This window comes from Danio aesculapii, chromosome 6 (genome assembly GCF_903798145.1).
Source record: "Danio aesculapii chromosome 6, fDanAes4.1, whole genome shotgun sequence".
Taxonomy (NCBI): domain Eukaryota; kingdom Metazoa; phylum Chordata; class Actinopteri; order Cypriniformes; family Danionidae; genus Danio; species Danio aesculapii.
Window position 1 is genome coordinate 3,269,905 of NC_079440.1, and position 17,981 is coordinate 3,287,885.

The window sequence follows — 17,981 nt, forward strand, 5'->3', positions numbered from 1 at the left end:
TTAATGAAAATACAGTTGTTCATTGTTAGCTCATGTTAACTCACGGTGCATTAACTAATGTTAGCAAGCATGGACTTGGATGTTAATAATGCATTAGTAAATGTTCAATTATGATTAATAAATGCTGTCCAAGTGTTGTTTATGATTAGCTCATGTTAGTAAACTAATGAACCTTATTGTAAAGTGTTAACGAATTAATTAATGTTTACCATTAGAGGCTGGCTATATTCACACACCATCACCCAACAACCCTTATAAAAATCTTGCATAATAGGTCACCTTTAAAAAAAAAGGTGTGCTTTTGGAGCTTGACAGTCATTGCATTGGAAAAAGCTTAGAAAATGACAGAACTGTAATTTTGTGGTGACTGCTGTGCAACTCCTTCAAATGAGAAGATTTTCCTTCCAGTGTTTCTTAAGACACTTTCCAAGAAATCAGCATCAGGCTGCTGCATCAGCTCCCTCTCACGCTGTTGATGTCTTAAACGCTGTAAAACCCCAAAGAGACAAACTATAGCAACAGCGGTCATGCAAACAAAGCCATGAAAGGAGCAATCCCAATCTGTGTGCTTTACATCGTGTACTATCCACAGTTCAGAATGTGTAAACAATCAGAGAATGTGCTTTTGTGTGCTTCAACTCAACGGTGAGGTCAATGTGGACTAAAAGACGGCCGCTAAAAATGCATCTACATTCATCATATCTACAGAAACCATAAAGCACATACGACATTAATGCTGCATAAGGCTCTCCAGCACAAGAACTTTGAGCCGAGATGGAGAATCTGTTCAATAATTGAGCAGATCCGTAAAAAAGCCATCCATAAAAGCATTGGAAGTTGAATGAAGGAAGCCTCATGGGAATCACATCTTTTTCTATCGATTTTCTGTTGAACATTAATGCCAAAATAGAACAGTTAAACTAAAAAATATAGGGTGGCACGGTGGCTCAGTGGTTAGCACTGTGGCCTCACAGCAAGAAAGTTGCTGGTTCGAGTCCTGGCTGAGCCAATTGGCATTTCTGTGTAAAGTTTGCATGTGCTCCCAGTGTTGGCGTGGGTTTCCTCCGGGTGCTCCGGTTTCCCCCACAGCCTAAACACATGCACCATAGCCAGTGGTGTAAAGTAACAAATTACAAATACTCAAACTACTGTAATTAAGTAGTTTTTCTTAGGAATTGTAATTTACTAAGCAGTTTTAAAAAGGGAAAGTAAAAGTACACATTGAGTACATTTCAGTGCTGTATCGGTACTTTTACTCCACTACTTTCCTTTAACCTGCAGTCACTACTTTATTTCTTCTTGTCTATGGGGATTAGACAAATAAGTCCTGTGATTCTTCTCCAATTAAATCGCACACAGAAGGTAAATCACCTCGTAATGAACTTCCTCAAGACATGGCGATTTATAATTGCAGCAAACTGTTTGAAAGTATTAAAAGTGTCCAAGAAGATGCACAAAATCTTTACACACATTGACCCAGAGACTGTTTAATGCATGTCACTGATGACAAGATGACGGATGTTTACTGTATGATGACCCAAATGGCCTTAAACACCCAGCAGGCACAAGACCTCAACATGACGTCAGATTGACTTTGTACCCAAATGTCAAGGGGACGTTGCATTTTGTTTGGAAATGAAAATCAGGTTGACGTCAGAACCCAACGTCAGGCTGACGTCAATGTCCAACCTAAAACCAACCAAATATCAACGTCTAATGATGTTACAGCTTGACGTTGTGTGGACGTTACCACTATGATGTCTATCAGACGTTGGATTTCGGTTGCCATACCTGATGAATAAATATCAGTATTTGTCGTCAATATGACGTTGGTTTAAGATGTCTGCTTGACGTTGGATTTTGGCCACTTTCTAACACAACCTAAAATCAACCTAATATCAACGTCATTTGATGTCATTATTGGGCATCAAAGTAACGTTGTCCTTAGACGCTGGCTAGACATTGAATTTTGGTCACCTGACATCACAACCTAAATCTAACCTAATATTAACGTCTTGTGATGTTGTGTGCCTGCTGGGCAATAACTAAATGCACTACAGAATGTTACGTTTACACACATCCACAAATTATACGTAAATGCATCAGCTTTTTACAGCGTAATACTCACTATTCACTACTCTTAAAAACTTTTAAAAGGGTTACTTTTTACTCACACTTTGAGTAATATTTACAGCAAATACTTTTACTCTACTTGCACTACATTCTTAGGCAAGCAATGGTACGTTTACTTGAGTATAATTTTTCAGTACTCTCCACCACTGGCCATAGGTGAATTGAATAAACTAAATTGGCCGTAGTGTATGAGTGTGTGTGTGAATGAGTGTGTATTGGTGTTTCCCAGTACTGGGTTGTGGCTGGAAGGGCATCCACTGCGTGCCGGAATAGTTGGCGGTTCATTCCGCTGTGGCGACCTCTGATAAATCAGAGACTATGTCAAAGGAAACTGAATGAATGAATAAAAAACATGAATTTTAAATTGCACTCGTGGTTATTTGAGAGACTGAAAAGCTTCAGATGTTTAGGACCAATTTATTATTGATTAAATGTATTAATTAGGGCTGCACGACATTGGAAAATCGAATATTGCAATATTTTGTTTTGCTGGGATACATATTGCGATATTTTGAATATAATTTAACCAGGCAATTTGAATAGTTTTATTTAAAGATTTCATTTATTTAGATTAACTGGGAAGATGAAGTCTTATTCTGTGCATAAAATATAATAAATTACAAGCATTTATAAACACGACAGAGCAAAACGACAGTGCTTTGTGGTTTGCTGGGGAGTCTAACAACATTCGAGAGCAGAAATTGAACAATCAACTGTAAATTAACATGGCCATCATTGTTTAATTTTAAAATAATAATATCTCTATCTTTTAATATTTAATAAATAATCAAATCCTGTGATGTGTCTATTGTGATATTGATGTTCAGCCCTAGTAATACTGTTGTAAATAAAGAGTTTCATGCGTCGCTAGTACTAACATTTCATTTTGTTTTGGTTGTTTTGGAAACTCAAAATGCAGGTAGCCATTGTCTTGCATTTTATGAATCACCAATGACCACAGTTTCAGCTAAAAATGCTGTTTGATGATCTACTAAAGAATAAACTTGGATGTCTCTATGATATATGCAGGTGAATGATTCTCTATGTAGTGTGGAAAAGCCACTTGCATTGTTTCATTGTTTCCGCACAAACATCCTGGGAGTTGGCCGATTATTTATCCAACCCAATGCACTGACAAAACTCACTCTGAATGTCTTCTGTGGCTTAACACAGCATTTGCGGAAGCGGAATATAAAACATTATACAATGGCCAGACATCAAGAGACAGCATAAACAGGGCTCTTGTTTAACGACAAAAAAGGTCACACTTTATTTTAAAGAATATTTTGCTATTAATAAACCATAAACTATGATTTTTGCCCCAACAAATGCATAACATGATGCTCATTAATATTTATGTTAGTTATTATGTTAGTAGTTATTTTTAGGTATTAGATTAGAAATGCAGATTAAGATCAAGCAGAATATGTACTTTATAAATACTAATAAACAGCCATATTTTAATAATAGGCAGGTAATAAGCCACAAGTTAATAGTGAGAAGTGTTAATTAAACAATAATTATTTTGTTTAAAGATTTATGTTTAAATTCAGATTACTTGTTATGAAAAAACTAAATAAAAAGGAAAATTGCATGAACTGTAAAAAATGCAGGGTTCCACACAATTCATTCATGTTGTCCCAACACAAATCAATTAAGTCAAGTTAACTGGTATTGACAAATTTAAGTGGATTAAACATAAAACAATTTAGTTGTCTCCCAAAAATATTCAAGAATTGAGTTGTTTCAGCTCATTCTAAATAAGTAGTTTGAACAAGTAGCAACAAAAATATATATATTTTTTGAGTGTATGAATCTATCATATTGTATCTACAATACAAAAGTTGCAACTTCCACCAAAGCCTGTTATTAAAGCTTACTTGCCCCTTAGATGAATTTCAGAGCGATGCACGGCAATTAAATGCAAAGAGACACCTTTAACCAGAGCCACGTGTGTAATGCAAAACCTTTAGTGTAATGATGAACAGTGAATGCTCCTGTCTGACAAGTTTAACTGCTCCACACAAGTCATCAGCGCTCTAATTCACATTACTCTCTAATTCCCATTGGAAACTCATGACAACTGTTATGGGAAAACATGCATGTGTTGGGTGTGTGTGTAAGGCAAAAATACGTGTATAAATGTGTGTCAATAACAAAGAGCACTTCCAACAATGTACATGAAATATATTAGCCTGTATAACAACGCAGAAATAAATAAGTAAAGTCATAAACCATTAGAAAGTAATATTATGCGTTATTTATCTCAATAATATGTGTATAAATGTGTGTCAATAACTAAGAGCACTTTTAACAATGTACGTAAAACAATCTCAGTCTGTATAACAACACAGAAATAAATAAGTAACGTCATAGACCATTACAAAGTAATATTACACATTATTCAGCTCAATAATATCTATAAATGTGTGTTAATAACTAAGAGTACTTTTAACAACGTACATAAAAAATAATCAGTCTGTATAACAAGGCAGAAATAAATAAGCAATGTCATAAACCATTAGAAAATTAATTTATGCGTTATTTATCTCAATAATATGTGTATAAATGAGAGTTAATAACTAAGAGCACTTTTAACAATGTACGTAAAACAATCTCAGTCTGTATAACAACACAGAAATAAATAAGTAACGTCATATATCATTAGAAAGTAATATTACTTGTTATTCATCTCAATTATATGTTTAAAAGTGTGTCAATAACAAAGAGCACCTCCAACTATGTACATAAAAAATAATTAGTCTGTATAACAAGGCAGAAATAAATAAGTAACGTCATATATCATTAGAAAGTAATATTACTTGTTATTCATCTCAATTATATGTTTAAAAGTGCGTCAACAACACTTTTAATAATGTACATAAAACAATTATCAGTCTGTATAACAACACAGAAATAAATAAGTAACGTCATATACCAGTTGAAAGTAATATTACTTGTTATTCATCTCAATTATATGTTTAAAAGTGTGTCAATAACAAAGAGCACCTCCAACTATGTACATAATATATATATATATATATATATATATATATATATATATATATATATATATATATATATATATATATATATATATATATATATATAAATATATATAACCTGCATAACAACACAGAAATAAATAAGTAACGTCATAAACCATCAGAAAGCAATATTAAGCCCTATTAATCTCAATAATATGTGTATAAATGTGTGTCAATAACAAAGAGAACTTTTAACAATGTACATAAAACAATTATCAGTCTGTATAACTGCACAGAAATAAACATGTAACGTTATAAACCATTAGAAAGTATAATTACGCGTTATTCGGCTAATAATAACAATTTATTAGCATCTTAACCACCGATAAAAAGGCTGGCCATTGTACATATTTTAAAAGGATGTACAAAAAGTTGAATTCTTACAGAATAACTCTAAATATCTAAAGCGAATGCAAGTGTATTTATGATTAACGCGCATTATTATTGTTGGTCCTCATCACATGGACTGAAGTGTGTTCTTTACCTGCTTTCGCGGTGGAAATGATCCTCAACTCGTCGCGGCTTTTTTCATTCAGAGAGCTTTAAATTATCGCAGTTTCATCACCATCATCATAAGAGAGTCCACGTCGCGGAAAGAAAGGAACCGTGTGGAAACGCCTTCGTGACATGCAGCGGAGTATTGTTGAAGGAAACAACGCGTCGGAATACACAATTTGACACATGAGCTGTCAGTCATTGTTTTGCGTGAAAGCGATTGGATGACAGAGCGATAGACCCGCCTGTTTAAATGCGTGACGCAAGTACTAGGACCCGCCTCCTTTTAGTGATAGTAGTGAATGAAATGGAGAGAGGGCGGGTCACTCTCTCTCTCTCTCTCTCTCTCTCTCTCTCTCTCTCTCTCTCTCTCTCTCTCTCTCTCTCTCTCATGAAGCTTTTTGTGTCAATTTATTTTAAAATAAAATAAGTAAACTGAGCTGTGGAATTTTTAAATAGGTTTTTAATGCACTGTGAATATAGGTATGTACACTCACCGGCCACTTTATTAGGTACACCAGTCCAACTGCTCGTTAACACAAATTTCTAATCAGCCAAACACATGGCAGCAACTGAATGCATTTAGGCATGTAGACATGATCAAGACGATCTGCTGCAGTTCAAACCGAGCATCAGAATGGGGAAGAAAGGGGATTGAGTGAATCAACGTGGCTTGGTTGTTGGTGCCAGACAGGCTGGTCTGAGTATTTCAGAAACTGCTGATCTTCTGGTATTTTCACGCACAACCATCTCTAGGGTTTAAAGGGGATGGTCCGAAAAAGAGAAAATATCCAGTGAGCGGCAGTTCTGTGGACGCAAATGCCTTGTTGATGCCAGAGGTCAGAGGAGAATGGCCAGACTGGTTCCAGCTGGGCTACAGCAGCAGAAGACCACACCGGGTGCCGCTCCTGTCAGCTAAGAACAGGAAACTGAGGCTACAATTCACACAGGCTCACCAAAACTGGACAATAGAAGATTGGAGAAACGTTGCCTGGTCTCCATTTCTCCATTTCTGCTGCCACATTCGGATGGTCGAGTCAGAATTTAACGTCAACATAAGAACATGAATCCATCCTGCCTTGTATCAGCGGTTCAGGCTGCTGGTGGTGGTGTAATGGTGTGGGGGAGATTTTCTTGGCACACTTTGGGTCCATTAGTACCAACTGAGCATCGTATCAACGCCACAGCCTACCTGAGTATTGTTGCTGACCATGTCCATCCCTTTATGACCAGTGTTCACATCTTGTGATTGCTACTTCCAGCAGGATAAAGCGTCATGTCATAAAGCGTGAATCATCTCAGACTGGTTTCTTGAACATGACAATGAGTTCACTGTACTCAAATGGCCTCCACAGTCACCAGAGCTCAATCCAATAGAGCACCTTTGGGATGTGGTGGAACGGGAGATTGGCATCATGGATGTGCAGCCGACAAATCTGCAGCGACTGTGTGATGCTATCATGTCAATATGGAGCAAAATCTCTGAGGAATATTTCCAGTTCCTTGTTGAATCTCCACCATGAAGGATTAAGGCAGTTCTGAAGGCAAAATGAGGTCTAACCCGGTACTTTAAGATGTACATAAAGAAATTAATCCCCTATATAATAACACTTTGAATGTAATAAAAATACAAAAGTTGACAACTTAATGAACTTTCTGTTCACTGAACACACACACACACACACACACGCACGCACGCACGCACGCACGCACGCACGCACGCACGCACGCACGCACGCACGCACACACACACACACACACACACACACACACATATATATATATATATATATATATATATGTGTGTGTAGGTGCGGACGGTTGTTGTGGTTGTGTGTGTTGTATTATCTTATAGTTGTGTGTGTTTTTTGTTTTATGATCTTATAGTTGTGTGTGTTTTATTATCTTATATTTTGTATTTGTGTGTGTGTGTGTGTGTCAGTGTGTGTGTGTTTGGTCACTCACCAGTGCTGTTGCTGTAGGTGCGGACAGTTGTTGTGGTTGTGTGTGTTTTATGATCTTATAGTTGTGTGTGTGTGTGTGTGTGTGTGTGTGGGTGTGTGTGTGTGTTTTATGATCTTATAGTTGTGTGTGTTTTATTATCTTATATTTGTATTTGTGTGTGTGTGTGTGTGTGTGTGTGTGTGTGTGTGTGTGTGTGTCAGTGTGTGTGTGTGTGTGTTAGGTCACTCACCGGTGCTGTTGCTTTAGGTGTGGACAGTTGTTGTGGTTGTGTGTGTTGTATTATCTTATTGGTGTGTGTGTGTGTTGGTGTGTGTATGTGTGTTTTATGATCTTATAGTTGTGTGTGTGTGTGCTTTATGATCTTATATTTGTATTTGTGTGTGTGTGTGTGTGTGTGTGTGTGTCAGTGTCAGTGTGTGTGTGTTTGGTCACTCACCGGTGCTGTTGCTGTAGGTGCGGACAGTTGTTGTGGTTGTGGGAGGCGGTGAATCAGAGTCCATTGACGCCGTGTCGTCGTCTTGGGAACATCCTGCTTGGATGGCACGAAGGTAACTATGGCTACGGGAGCGGAAGCATGTTGGCATGGGGACGTCAGGCGGATCCGAGCATCGGGAGTGAGGATGAATGTCTTCCAGCTCATCTGCATAATGCTGGCTCATCTCCATGTCTCGCATCTGATTACACAAACACAGGGCTGTTTGTGTCTGTGGTAGTGTGTGTGTGTGTTTGTGTGTGTGTGTGTGTGTGTGTGTATTTACCTGACTGATGCAGCTGCCGCGGCCCAGTGTACTGCAGCCCTGACTGAAGTCATCATCATCCCAGTTAGGGAACGGAGATCCTCCTCCAATGCAGTCCAGGTTATCCAGACTGCGGTTCCCAGAAAACTCTCGCAGAGACGGAAGACAGCTGAGGATAAGAGCGGGACGGGAATCAAGAGAAGAAGATAGCAGGAGATGAAGTAATGAGGTCTGAGGTCAGAGGCCGCTCCAGTGCTCTATAGTCTACCTCAGGGTTTTCAAACTGGGCTTCGGGGCCACAAGAGCCCTGAGATATTTAGAGAAAAATAAAGAGTGTTGATAAATTTAAATAATAATAAAAACATTTAATTACAAATAAATAATCAGAAGAACTGTGGGGAAAAATATTTAAAAAAAAGAGAATAAATTAAAATAAATAAAATAAATTAAATAAATAAAATAAACAAATAAATTAGAAAAAATAAAAAATAAAAAAATAAATAAAAAAGAAACATTTATAATAAAATAAAATAAAATAAAATAAAATAAAATAAAATAAAATAAAATAAAATAAAATAAAATAAAATAAAATAAACAAACAAATGAATAAATAAATAAACTATGAAAATTAAAACAGAAAATCTTAACTGTTAAAAAGTAAAACTGAAATAATTATGTAACACAATAAATAAATAATTGAACGAATAAATTAATAATATATTTAAATTTTAATAATAAAATAAATACAAAAACGGAGAAAAAGTTAAATAGAAAATAATTAAAATAAATAAATAATTGAATAAACTGTAAATCATAAATAGTTATGTTATAAATAAATAAATAAATAAATAAATAAATAAATAAATAAATAAATAAATAAATAATTGAATAAACTATAAATCATAAATAGTTATGTAATAAAAAATAAATAAATAAATAAATAAACTATAAATCATAAATAGTTATGTAATAAAAAAATAAATAAATAAATAAATAAACTATAAATCATAAATAGTTATGTAATAAATAAATAAATAATTAAATAAATAAATAAATAAACTATAAATCATAAATAGTTATGTAATAAATAAATAAATAATTAAATAAATAAATAAATAAATAAATAAATAAATAAACTATAAATCATAAATAGTTATGTAATAAATAAATAAATAATAAATAAATAAATAAACTATAAATCATAAATAGTTATGTAATAAATAAATAAATAAATAAATAAATAAATAAACTGTAAATCATAAATAGTTATGTAGTAAATAAATAAATAAATAAATAAATAAACTGTAAATCATAAATAGTAATGTAATAAATAAATAAATAAATAAATAAATAATATTTATATTTTAATAATAAAAATAAATAAATACAAAACTGTGAAAAAATAAAACAGAAAATATTATGTAAAATAAATGAATAAAGAATATTTTATTTCAATAATAATATATTCAATTAACAATTAAATTTAAAACAATAAAATAAAAATAACAATGATGCCATGGCCATTAACTCTCATTTTATGGTGTCTTATGTTTAGAGATTTAGTGATTTCTAATATTTTTAATTTTTATTTTGATGCATTTTTTTATTTTATTTTATTTTTATTTTAAATTTCATTTTTAATTTGAATATAATATTATTTAAATGAAAATATATTAATTATTATTTATTTAAATAGATTGAAAATAGATTAAATAGATTGAAAACCCCTGATTACAAAAGCAAATGGAAATGGTGAAGCTGTAACAAAACTGCCAAAGAAACATTTATTATGAAATGTAAAATTTTTCCAGTTTTGTTTACAAAATGATCATCCATTCATCCGTCTATAATGGTGCTTTTACTCTGATGACCACAGGTGATCTGAAAACTGCAGCTCTAAAATAGTTCCTACAACACAACTGCTTCAAACATCACTCTCAAGTCCAGTCAGCACCATTCAGAACCATTGGAGCGGTTTGGGTGAGAATCAGCAGAGCTCACAAACTCTGAAGAGGCTTCCAGTCTTCCAAACTGACCAAACATAAGATCCAATCTAGACCTCAGTAAGAAAACCTCCTCAGAGTCAGAGACTGAACATCTCAGAGTAGGAGGAACTGTCTATACCAATCAACTGATGCAGCAGCTTTGAGTGAGTCAGCACTCCTAATCTGAGAGGAGTTTATAAAGCAGCGTTTTTTGCCATGTCACCGTCAGTTCGAGCGAGCGATTGGTCAGTGAGGATAAATCTGCAGTCTCTCCTCACTGCACTGACCTGACCGAGCGTCCGATCTGCTGCAGGGTGCTGATGCTGTGAAGGGGAGACCAGAGAGCTTCCAGATCCCCCTGCAGCATGGAGTAATCCAGCAGACGGCTGAGAGAGGCGGGGCACATCGTGAGAGAGGGAGGAGCTTGTGCACAGGAGTGAGGGGCTTATACTTAAGCAAAGGGAGGGGCTTACAAAGAGAGTTCTTCATCTCTTACATGCAGAGAGGGAGGGGCTTATAAACAGGTTAAAAATCTTACATACACAGGGGAGGGGCTTACACTACATAGAGGGAGGAGCTTATGCACACAGGAGGAAGAGCTCTTGCTTAAATAAAGGAAGAGGTGTGTCCCTCTGTTACATACACACTGGGAGGAGCTTATGCACACAGGGAAAAGAACATATAGACAGAGGAGGGGCTTACGCTACACAGAGGGAGGGGCTTACATTCGCAGAGAGAGAAGGTTATACACAGGGTAACTTATTCATACAGAGGAGGGGCTTACACTACATAGCGGGAGGAGCTTATGCACACAGGAGGAGGAGCTTATGCTTAATTAAAGGGAGAGGTGTGTCCCTCTGTTACATACACAGTGGGAGGAGCTTATGCACACAGAGAAAAGAATATATATATAGATGGAGGAGGGGCTTACGCTACACAGAGGGAGGGGCTTACATGCGCAGAGAGAGAAGTTTATACACAGGGTAACTTATTCATACAGGGGAGGGGCTTACACTACATAGAGGGAGGAGCTTATGCACACAGGAGGAGGAGCTTATGCTTAATTAAAGGGAGAGGTGTGTCCCTCTATTACATAAACAGTGGGAGGAGCTTATGCACACAGGGTAAAGAACATATATAGACAGAGGAGGGGCTTACGCTACACAGAGGGAGGGGCTTACATGCGCAAAGAGAGAAGTTTATACACAGGGTAACTTATTCATACAGAGGAGGGGCTTACACTACATAGCGGGAGGAGCTTATGCACACAGGTGGAGGAGCTTATGCTTAATTAAAGGGAGAGGTGTGTCCCTCTATTACATAAACAGTGGGAGGAGCTTATGCACACAGGGTAAAGAACATATATATATATATATATATATATATATATATATATATATATATATATATATATATATATATATATATATATAGACACAGGAGGGGCTTACACACAGGGAAAGGAATTTTGACACAGGGGAGGGGCTAACACTACATAGAGGGAGGAGCTTACATAGCAAAAGGAGCTTATACACAGGGTAAGGAACTTACAGTATGTGGACAGGAGAGGCTTACACTATTTAGAGCGAGGGGCTTACATACAGAGAAGGGAGGAGCTTATATACTCAGGGGAGGGCCTTACAATACCTAGGGGGAGGAGCTTAAGTTCATGGTAGAGGCTTATACTACACAAAGGGAGGAGCTATATACAGATGGGGAGGGGCTTACACTACATGGAGGGAGGTGTTTCTACACACAAGAGGAGGAGCTTATAATGACAGGGGAGGGGCTTCCTCTACATAAAGAGAGGGGCTTACACTACACAGAGGGAGGAGTTTTACACAGGGTAAGTAATTTATATAAACAGGGGAGAGGCTTACACTACACAGAGGCAGGTGCTTACATACAGAGAGACAGGAGCTTACACTACATTGAAGGAGGAGCTTATATACACAGAGGAGGGGCTTACACTACACCAAGGGAGGGGCTAACATACACAGAGGGAGGAGCTTAAACATACAGGGTAAGTAACTTATATACACAGGGGAGGGGCTTACACTACACAGAGGGAGGGGCTTATATAAAGATAGCGAGGAGCTCACGCTACACTGAAGGAGGAGCTACACCGAGAGAGAGGCTAACATACACAAAGGGAGGAGCTAAGTTTACATGCACAGCAGGGGGAGGAGCTTCTACACAGGGTAAGAAACTTATATACACAGAGGAGGGGCTTACAATACCAAGAGTTAGGAATTTAAGTACACAGGGGAGGGGCTTACACTACATAGAGAGAGGGGCTTATATATACAGGGGAGGGACTTACACTACACAGAGGGAGTGGCTAACATACACAAAAGGAGGAGTTAAGCTTACATGCACAACGGGGGGAGGAGCTTCTACACAGGGTAAGGAACTTATATACACAGCGGAGGGGCTTACAATATCTAGAGTGAGGAATTTAAGTACACAGGGGAGGGGCTTACACTACATTGAGGGAGGGGCTTATATACACAAGAGAGGGGCTTATACTACACCGAGGGAGAGGCTAATATACACAAAGGGAGGAGCTAAGCTTACATGCACAGCAGGGGGAGGCGCTTCTACACAGGGTAAGGAACTTAAATAAACAGAGGAGGGGCTTACAATACCAAGAGTGAGAAATTTAAGTACACAGGGGAGGGGCTTACACTACATAGAGGGAGGGGCTTATATACACAAGAGAGGGGCTTATACTACACCGAGGGAGAGGCTAACATACACAAAGGGAGGAGCTAAGCTTACATGCACTGCAGGGGGAGGAGCTTCTACACAGGGTAAGGAACTTATATACACAGCGGAGGGGCTTACAATACCTAGAGTGAGGAATTTAAGGACACAGGAGAGGGGCTTACACTACATTGAGAGAGGGGCTTATATACACAAGAGAGGGGCTTATACTACACCGAGGGAGAGGCCAACATACACAAAGGGAGGAGCTAAGCTTACATGCACAACGGGGGGAGGAGCTTCTACACAGGGTAAGGAACTTATATACACAGAGGAGGGGCTTACAATACCAAGAGTTAGGAATTTAAGTACACAGGGGAGGGGCTTACACTACATAGAGGGAGGGGCTTATATATACAGGGGAGGGACTTATGCTATATATAGAGAGGAGCTTATATGCACTGAGAGGGAGGGGCTTAAGATACACAGAGGGAGGAGCTTACATATAAAGGGAGGAGCTGAACTAGACTTAAGTTGACTGGAGCATTTAATACAAGTCCAGCTAGATTATACTAGTTTTAAAGCTATGTATTATATAGTATTTTATAGTGTAGCACTATCCTGGCAAAGATTTTTCTGACACAAAATGTAATGAACAATTTTTAGATGGTACTCACATGAATCATGTATTATATATATTTAGAATTAATTATGTTTATAACCAAAATAAGTATAAAGGAAAGGCAGCACAACTAAAATAACATTGCAATTTCTATGAAACGGTTCTTCTGTATTACACGAGACTTGCATTACATGAAAATAAAGATTTCTTGGAGATATCAGATGCACATTGTATTTAGAAACATGTTTAAAAAGAGCTCAAATTAGATGTTAGAGAAAATGAAACTCATGCACGTTTTTGCAATCAACACATATCTAGTACAATCTGATCTGTACCAGATACCTGTGAGAAAAAAAAATCATAATAGGCTCACAGTGCCAATGCAGACTTTGCTTTGTTTCCATGTGAACAGCAGAAACTCAGTGAGAATCACAGCATATGGAGAGAAGAGACACTAGCTGTGCTTAATCTAGCACATGAACAGGCACAGCTGGATTCTGATGCATGCATGAGAGAGAAATCAACACAGTTAAACTCATCCCCACTCAGACGCCATGAAATAACACAGCTCACACATCAGACGGGGTCTCTGGCGTCCTGACAGACCACCACTGAGTGTTTCTGTGTTTGTTCCCTAATATATCCCCAGCCTTCTGCACAGAAATGAATCACTGTGACATACAGCATTAACGTTTGGGTGTTTGAGTCTATACAGTCGTGCTGCAAATCGTGCAGTAAATTTCACTGCATTTCTTTTATTGCGTTTTTTGGGAAAATATACACAAATACACACATTTTAACTTACTTTCTTGAGGGGAACTGGTCACTTAGTGATTGCTGTGTTGCGCGTAAGTAGCTCTGCCTCCGCGCTGCGCTTTTGGGTGAGGGTTTGGGACTCCCGTCAGAATCGTCACTATCCTCCAGGTCTGCCATGGCCTTCACATAACTTCCACTCCGCATTCGTCTACAGGGGATTTCACCCATTGGACCACTTCTGCCCAGAGTCCCTGTCCACTCACCGGTGGACGGCATCTAAAGAAACACCAACAGACAAACACTGACTATGTTTACGCTAGAGGTTGCACTGACTAATCGACTAGTCGACTTCAATACTCTGCAGTGACGCTTTTTGATTGATGTCAACTACTCGCGCTGCGCAGATCACATGGTTTGACCTGAAATACATGGCTTTACACACAGCTCGAAGAATAAAACTGCCCTCAGATTATTTACAGTCATTTTTTAAAATGTTATTTTTCTTATATCAGCGTCAAACATTCACGTGAACTTTAAATCATCAAACAGATCCAAGTTAGATCGCTTCATGCTAATATCCTACAGCAGATGCTAGCCAATCACATTTACGGAACCCTGGAAAAGTAATGTGATTGGTTGTTGCCCTCTGTTGCACGCAGAAACTGTGAAGTGCGCAGCCGCGGAGGTGTGACAAATTTCAGAGCGTGTGTAAACATTATTCCAAGTAAACGCGGTGAAGATGTGCAGCGAGGAGACTTCTAATGACCAAGATGAGCCAGTAACCGCGAAAATGCCCGACATGAGCAGAATTTTAAGCAGCTTTTTAGCGTGCACGATCATAGCGGTAAATATGCATCTGAGCAAGTCTCTGACAGCGTAATATGGCTAAACGTAACATTATAGCCTTTGTCTTTCGTACATTATGTTATGAATAACTGAATCTGTGTGCTGATGACGTATGCTTTACTTCTGCACTAAACTATCTGTTATCGTTACATTCTTACTAGAACATGCAGTGATCAATGTGTTGACTGTATTTATTTAGCTGTAAAATTAGCCCGGGTGCTAATGTTGCATTATTAACGAAATGAAAGTGTTGACCGTGCATTTGTTTCGCACTAAAATCAGTAGTTGGTGATGTTGCATTGTTTTGCAAAGTGTTATGAGCTCTCAAAGAGCATGTGAATATATTTTTCTTGCAAATAAATCACAAATTGTGGCGTGTTGCAAAACATTTGCGTCTTGTGTTTTATTGATGACATCAACAGCGACCAGTCGACTTGACTTTGATAACCGTAAAAGTCGACTATCAAAAATCTGAAGTCATTCAACCTCTAGTTTACGCAGCAAATTCACCAGTGTTAAAGTCTCTCTGTTAAATAGTTAAACTTGCACTCTTTACTCCCAGTAGTGTTGACGAGTTATTTTTTTTAACTTGATACAGTGTACATATAACTCATTTACAGAGTTGTACAAGTATCTCTCTTAAGAGTGTAACTCTATGACACTATGTTCACTCATTCGGAGTTGATTTGAACTCTGCTAGAGTTGAAATAACACTGCTGATTTTGCTGTGTACGTGAACATCGGTAATCTAATTATATGCCTTAATCTGAATGTGACAATACTACAGGGTGAGCCATTTATATGGATACACCTTAATAAAATGGGAATGGTTGGTAATATTAACGTCCTGTTTGTGGCACATTAGTATATGTGAGGGGGCTCATGAAAGAATAAAGTTACGTTAAAACCAAGCACACCATTGTTTTTCTTGTGAAATTCCCAATAAGTTTGATATGTCACATGACCCTCTTCCTTTTGAAAAAAACTAAAGTTGGATCCAAGATGGCCGACTTCAAAATGGCCACCATGGTCACCACCCATCTTGAAAAGTTTGCCTCCTCACATATACTAATGTGCCACAAACAGGACGTTAATATCACCAACCATTCCCATTTTATTAAGGTGTATCCATTTAAATGGCCCACCCTGTACGATCAAGGTGTTTACATGAGTTGCTTTGAATGTCCCTTTAATGATCCTATTTTACATGATTTTACTCACCCTGCCTCGCACCTGCAGAAAGTGGCAGCCCAGATCCTGCTGGACGGATTTAGACTTCAGCAGGGTGCGATCCAGCGTGGCCGACCCCTTCTGGCACACTTGTCTGGTGGGCCCTAAAGTAAGCGTGGACCAGGGTCCCGCTTTACCAAAGTTCCCATCAAACATCTGCGCTCTCCCTCCTCCGACCCCTCCAGGAGCCGGGAGTGCAGGGAGCGGATGGTGCTTCAGGTCACTGTTACTCTTTGAGGATTTCAACGTGTGCTCGCTAATAGTGCTGTAGCCCTGCATGTAGTACCTAGATGCCACCTGACTGTCCGGACCCGGTCTAGATCCCACACCTTGCCGCCCTAAAGTCATCATGGCCATGGGGTTTCTATAGTTACTTATATCACTATCCAAGTCGTCAGAGCTCCAGTATCCGGACATATTAGATCTGGGCCTTCGTTTGGCCGCTCCTTCGCTCTTCGCCCGATCTTTGCTTTTGCTCCTGTGGTGTTTGTCATCGCTGCTCGATGATCTGCTGTTGCGACCGTTCATGTTTGCTTTGATGGCGGAGTTTTCTAGCGACTGGGACTTAGCGAAAAGTTTCTGGACTGAGTGAACTAAGTAGCGTATTTTTCCCGGGCTGTCTGTGCGCTGTTGTTGCTGCTGTTTTGTCGTTGTGACTGCGGTGCTGCGATGAAACTGTAACGTGCTGAATCCGTCCTGCTGGCCTGGTAGCTGCTTTTCGAACTGGTCCAGGAGATTCGGTGGCAACCGGTTCATCTTTCCTGCCCCTATAAATGCCAAAAGAGCATTGTTAAAACTTGCTATATCACACAATCAACCACACTGTAAAATAATCAACAGTTTCAGTATTTTGTGAGTCACAACTGTTTATTTTCCATTGTGAATTGCATTATGGGATGTTGATTTCTGCTCTTAAAAAAGAAAATTCAACTCTACAGTTTAACAAAGTGACTTTTATTGACTTTTATATGGAAATAAGTCTGAGGCACAGTGGGTAGCACAATTGCCTTACAGCAAGAAGGTCGCTGGTTCGAGCCTCGGCTGGGTGAGTTGGCGTTTCTGTGTGGAGTTGGCATGTTCTCCCTGTGTTCGCGTGGGTTTCCTTCGGGTGCTCCGGTTTCCCCCACAAGTCCAAACACATGCGCTATAGGAGAATTGGGTAAGCTAAATTGTCCGTATTGTAAAATGAGTGTGTATGGATGTTTCCCAGCAATGGGTTGCAGGTGGAAGGGCATCCGCTGGGTCGAACATATGCTGGATAAGTTGGTGGTTCATTCCGCTGTGGCGACCCTGGATTAATAAAGGGACCAAAGCCGAAAAGAAAATGAATAAATGAATAAAATAAGTCTGTGAAATACCAGAAAATGTACTGGCGGTTCATTACAAGGTGTTTGTAGCTTAATATACAACACCAACACAGACAATTTAGCAATGCAAACTATTAAAAATGTTCCTAAAA

General features: G+C 38.2%; 1 protein-coding gene across 2 annotated transcripts in view; it reads right to left on the reverse strand.

Moving 5' to 3' along the window:
• dlgap4b (discs, large (Drosophila) homolog-associated protein 4b) overlaps positions 1-17,981 on the reverse strand; it is a 192,551-nt gene that overhangs the window by 37,911 nt on the left and 136,659 nt on the right. Inside the window, exons 4-8 of one of the 2 annotated variants that reach the window (XM_056459339.1) lie at positions 16,514-17,289; positions 14,496-14,722; positions 10,650-10,748; positions 8,399-8,546; positions 8,077-8,314 (exon numbers count right to left, since the gene is read on the reverse strand). In XM_056459339.1, the coding sequence (XP_056315314.1) occupies positions 8,077-8,314; positions 8,399-8,546; positions 10,650-10,748; positions 14,496-14,722; positions 16,514-17,289 (1,488 nt within the window). Of the gene's footprint in view, positions 1-5,664; positions 5,762-8,076; positions 8,315-8,398; positions 8,547-10,649; positions 10,749-14,495; positions 14,723-16,513; positions 17,290-17,981 lie in introns of those variants that run through there. The other variant, XM_056459338.1, reaches the window with a different exon arrangement.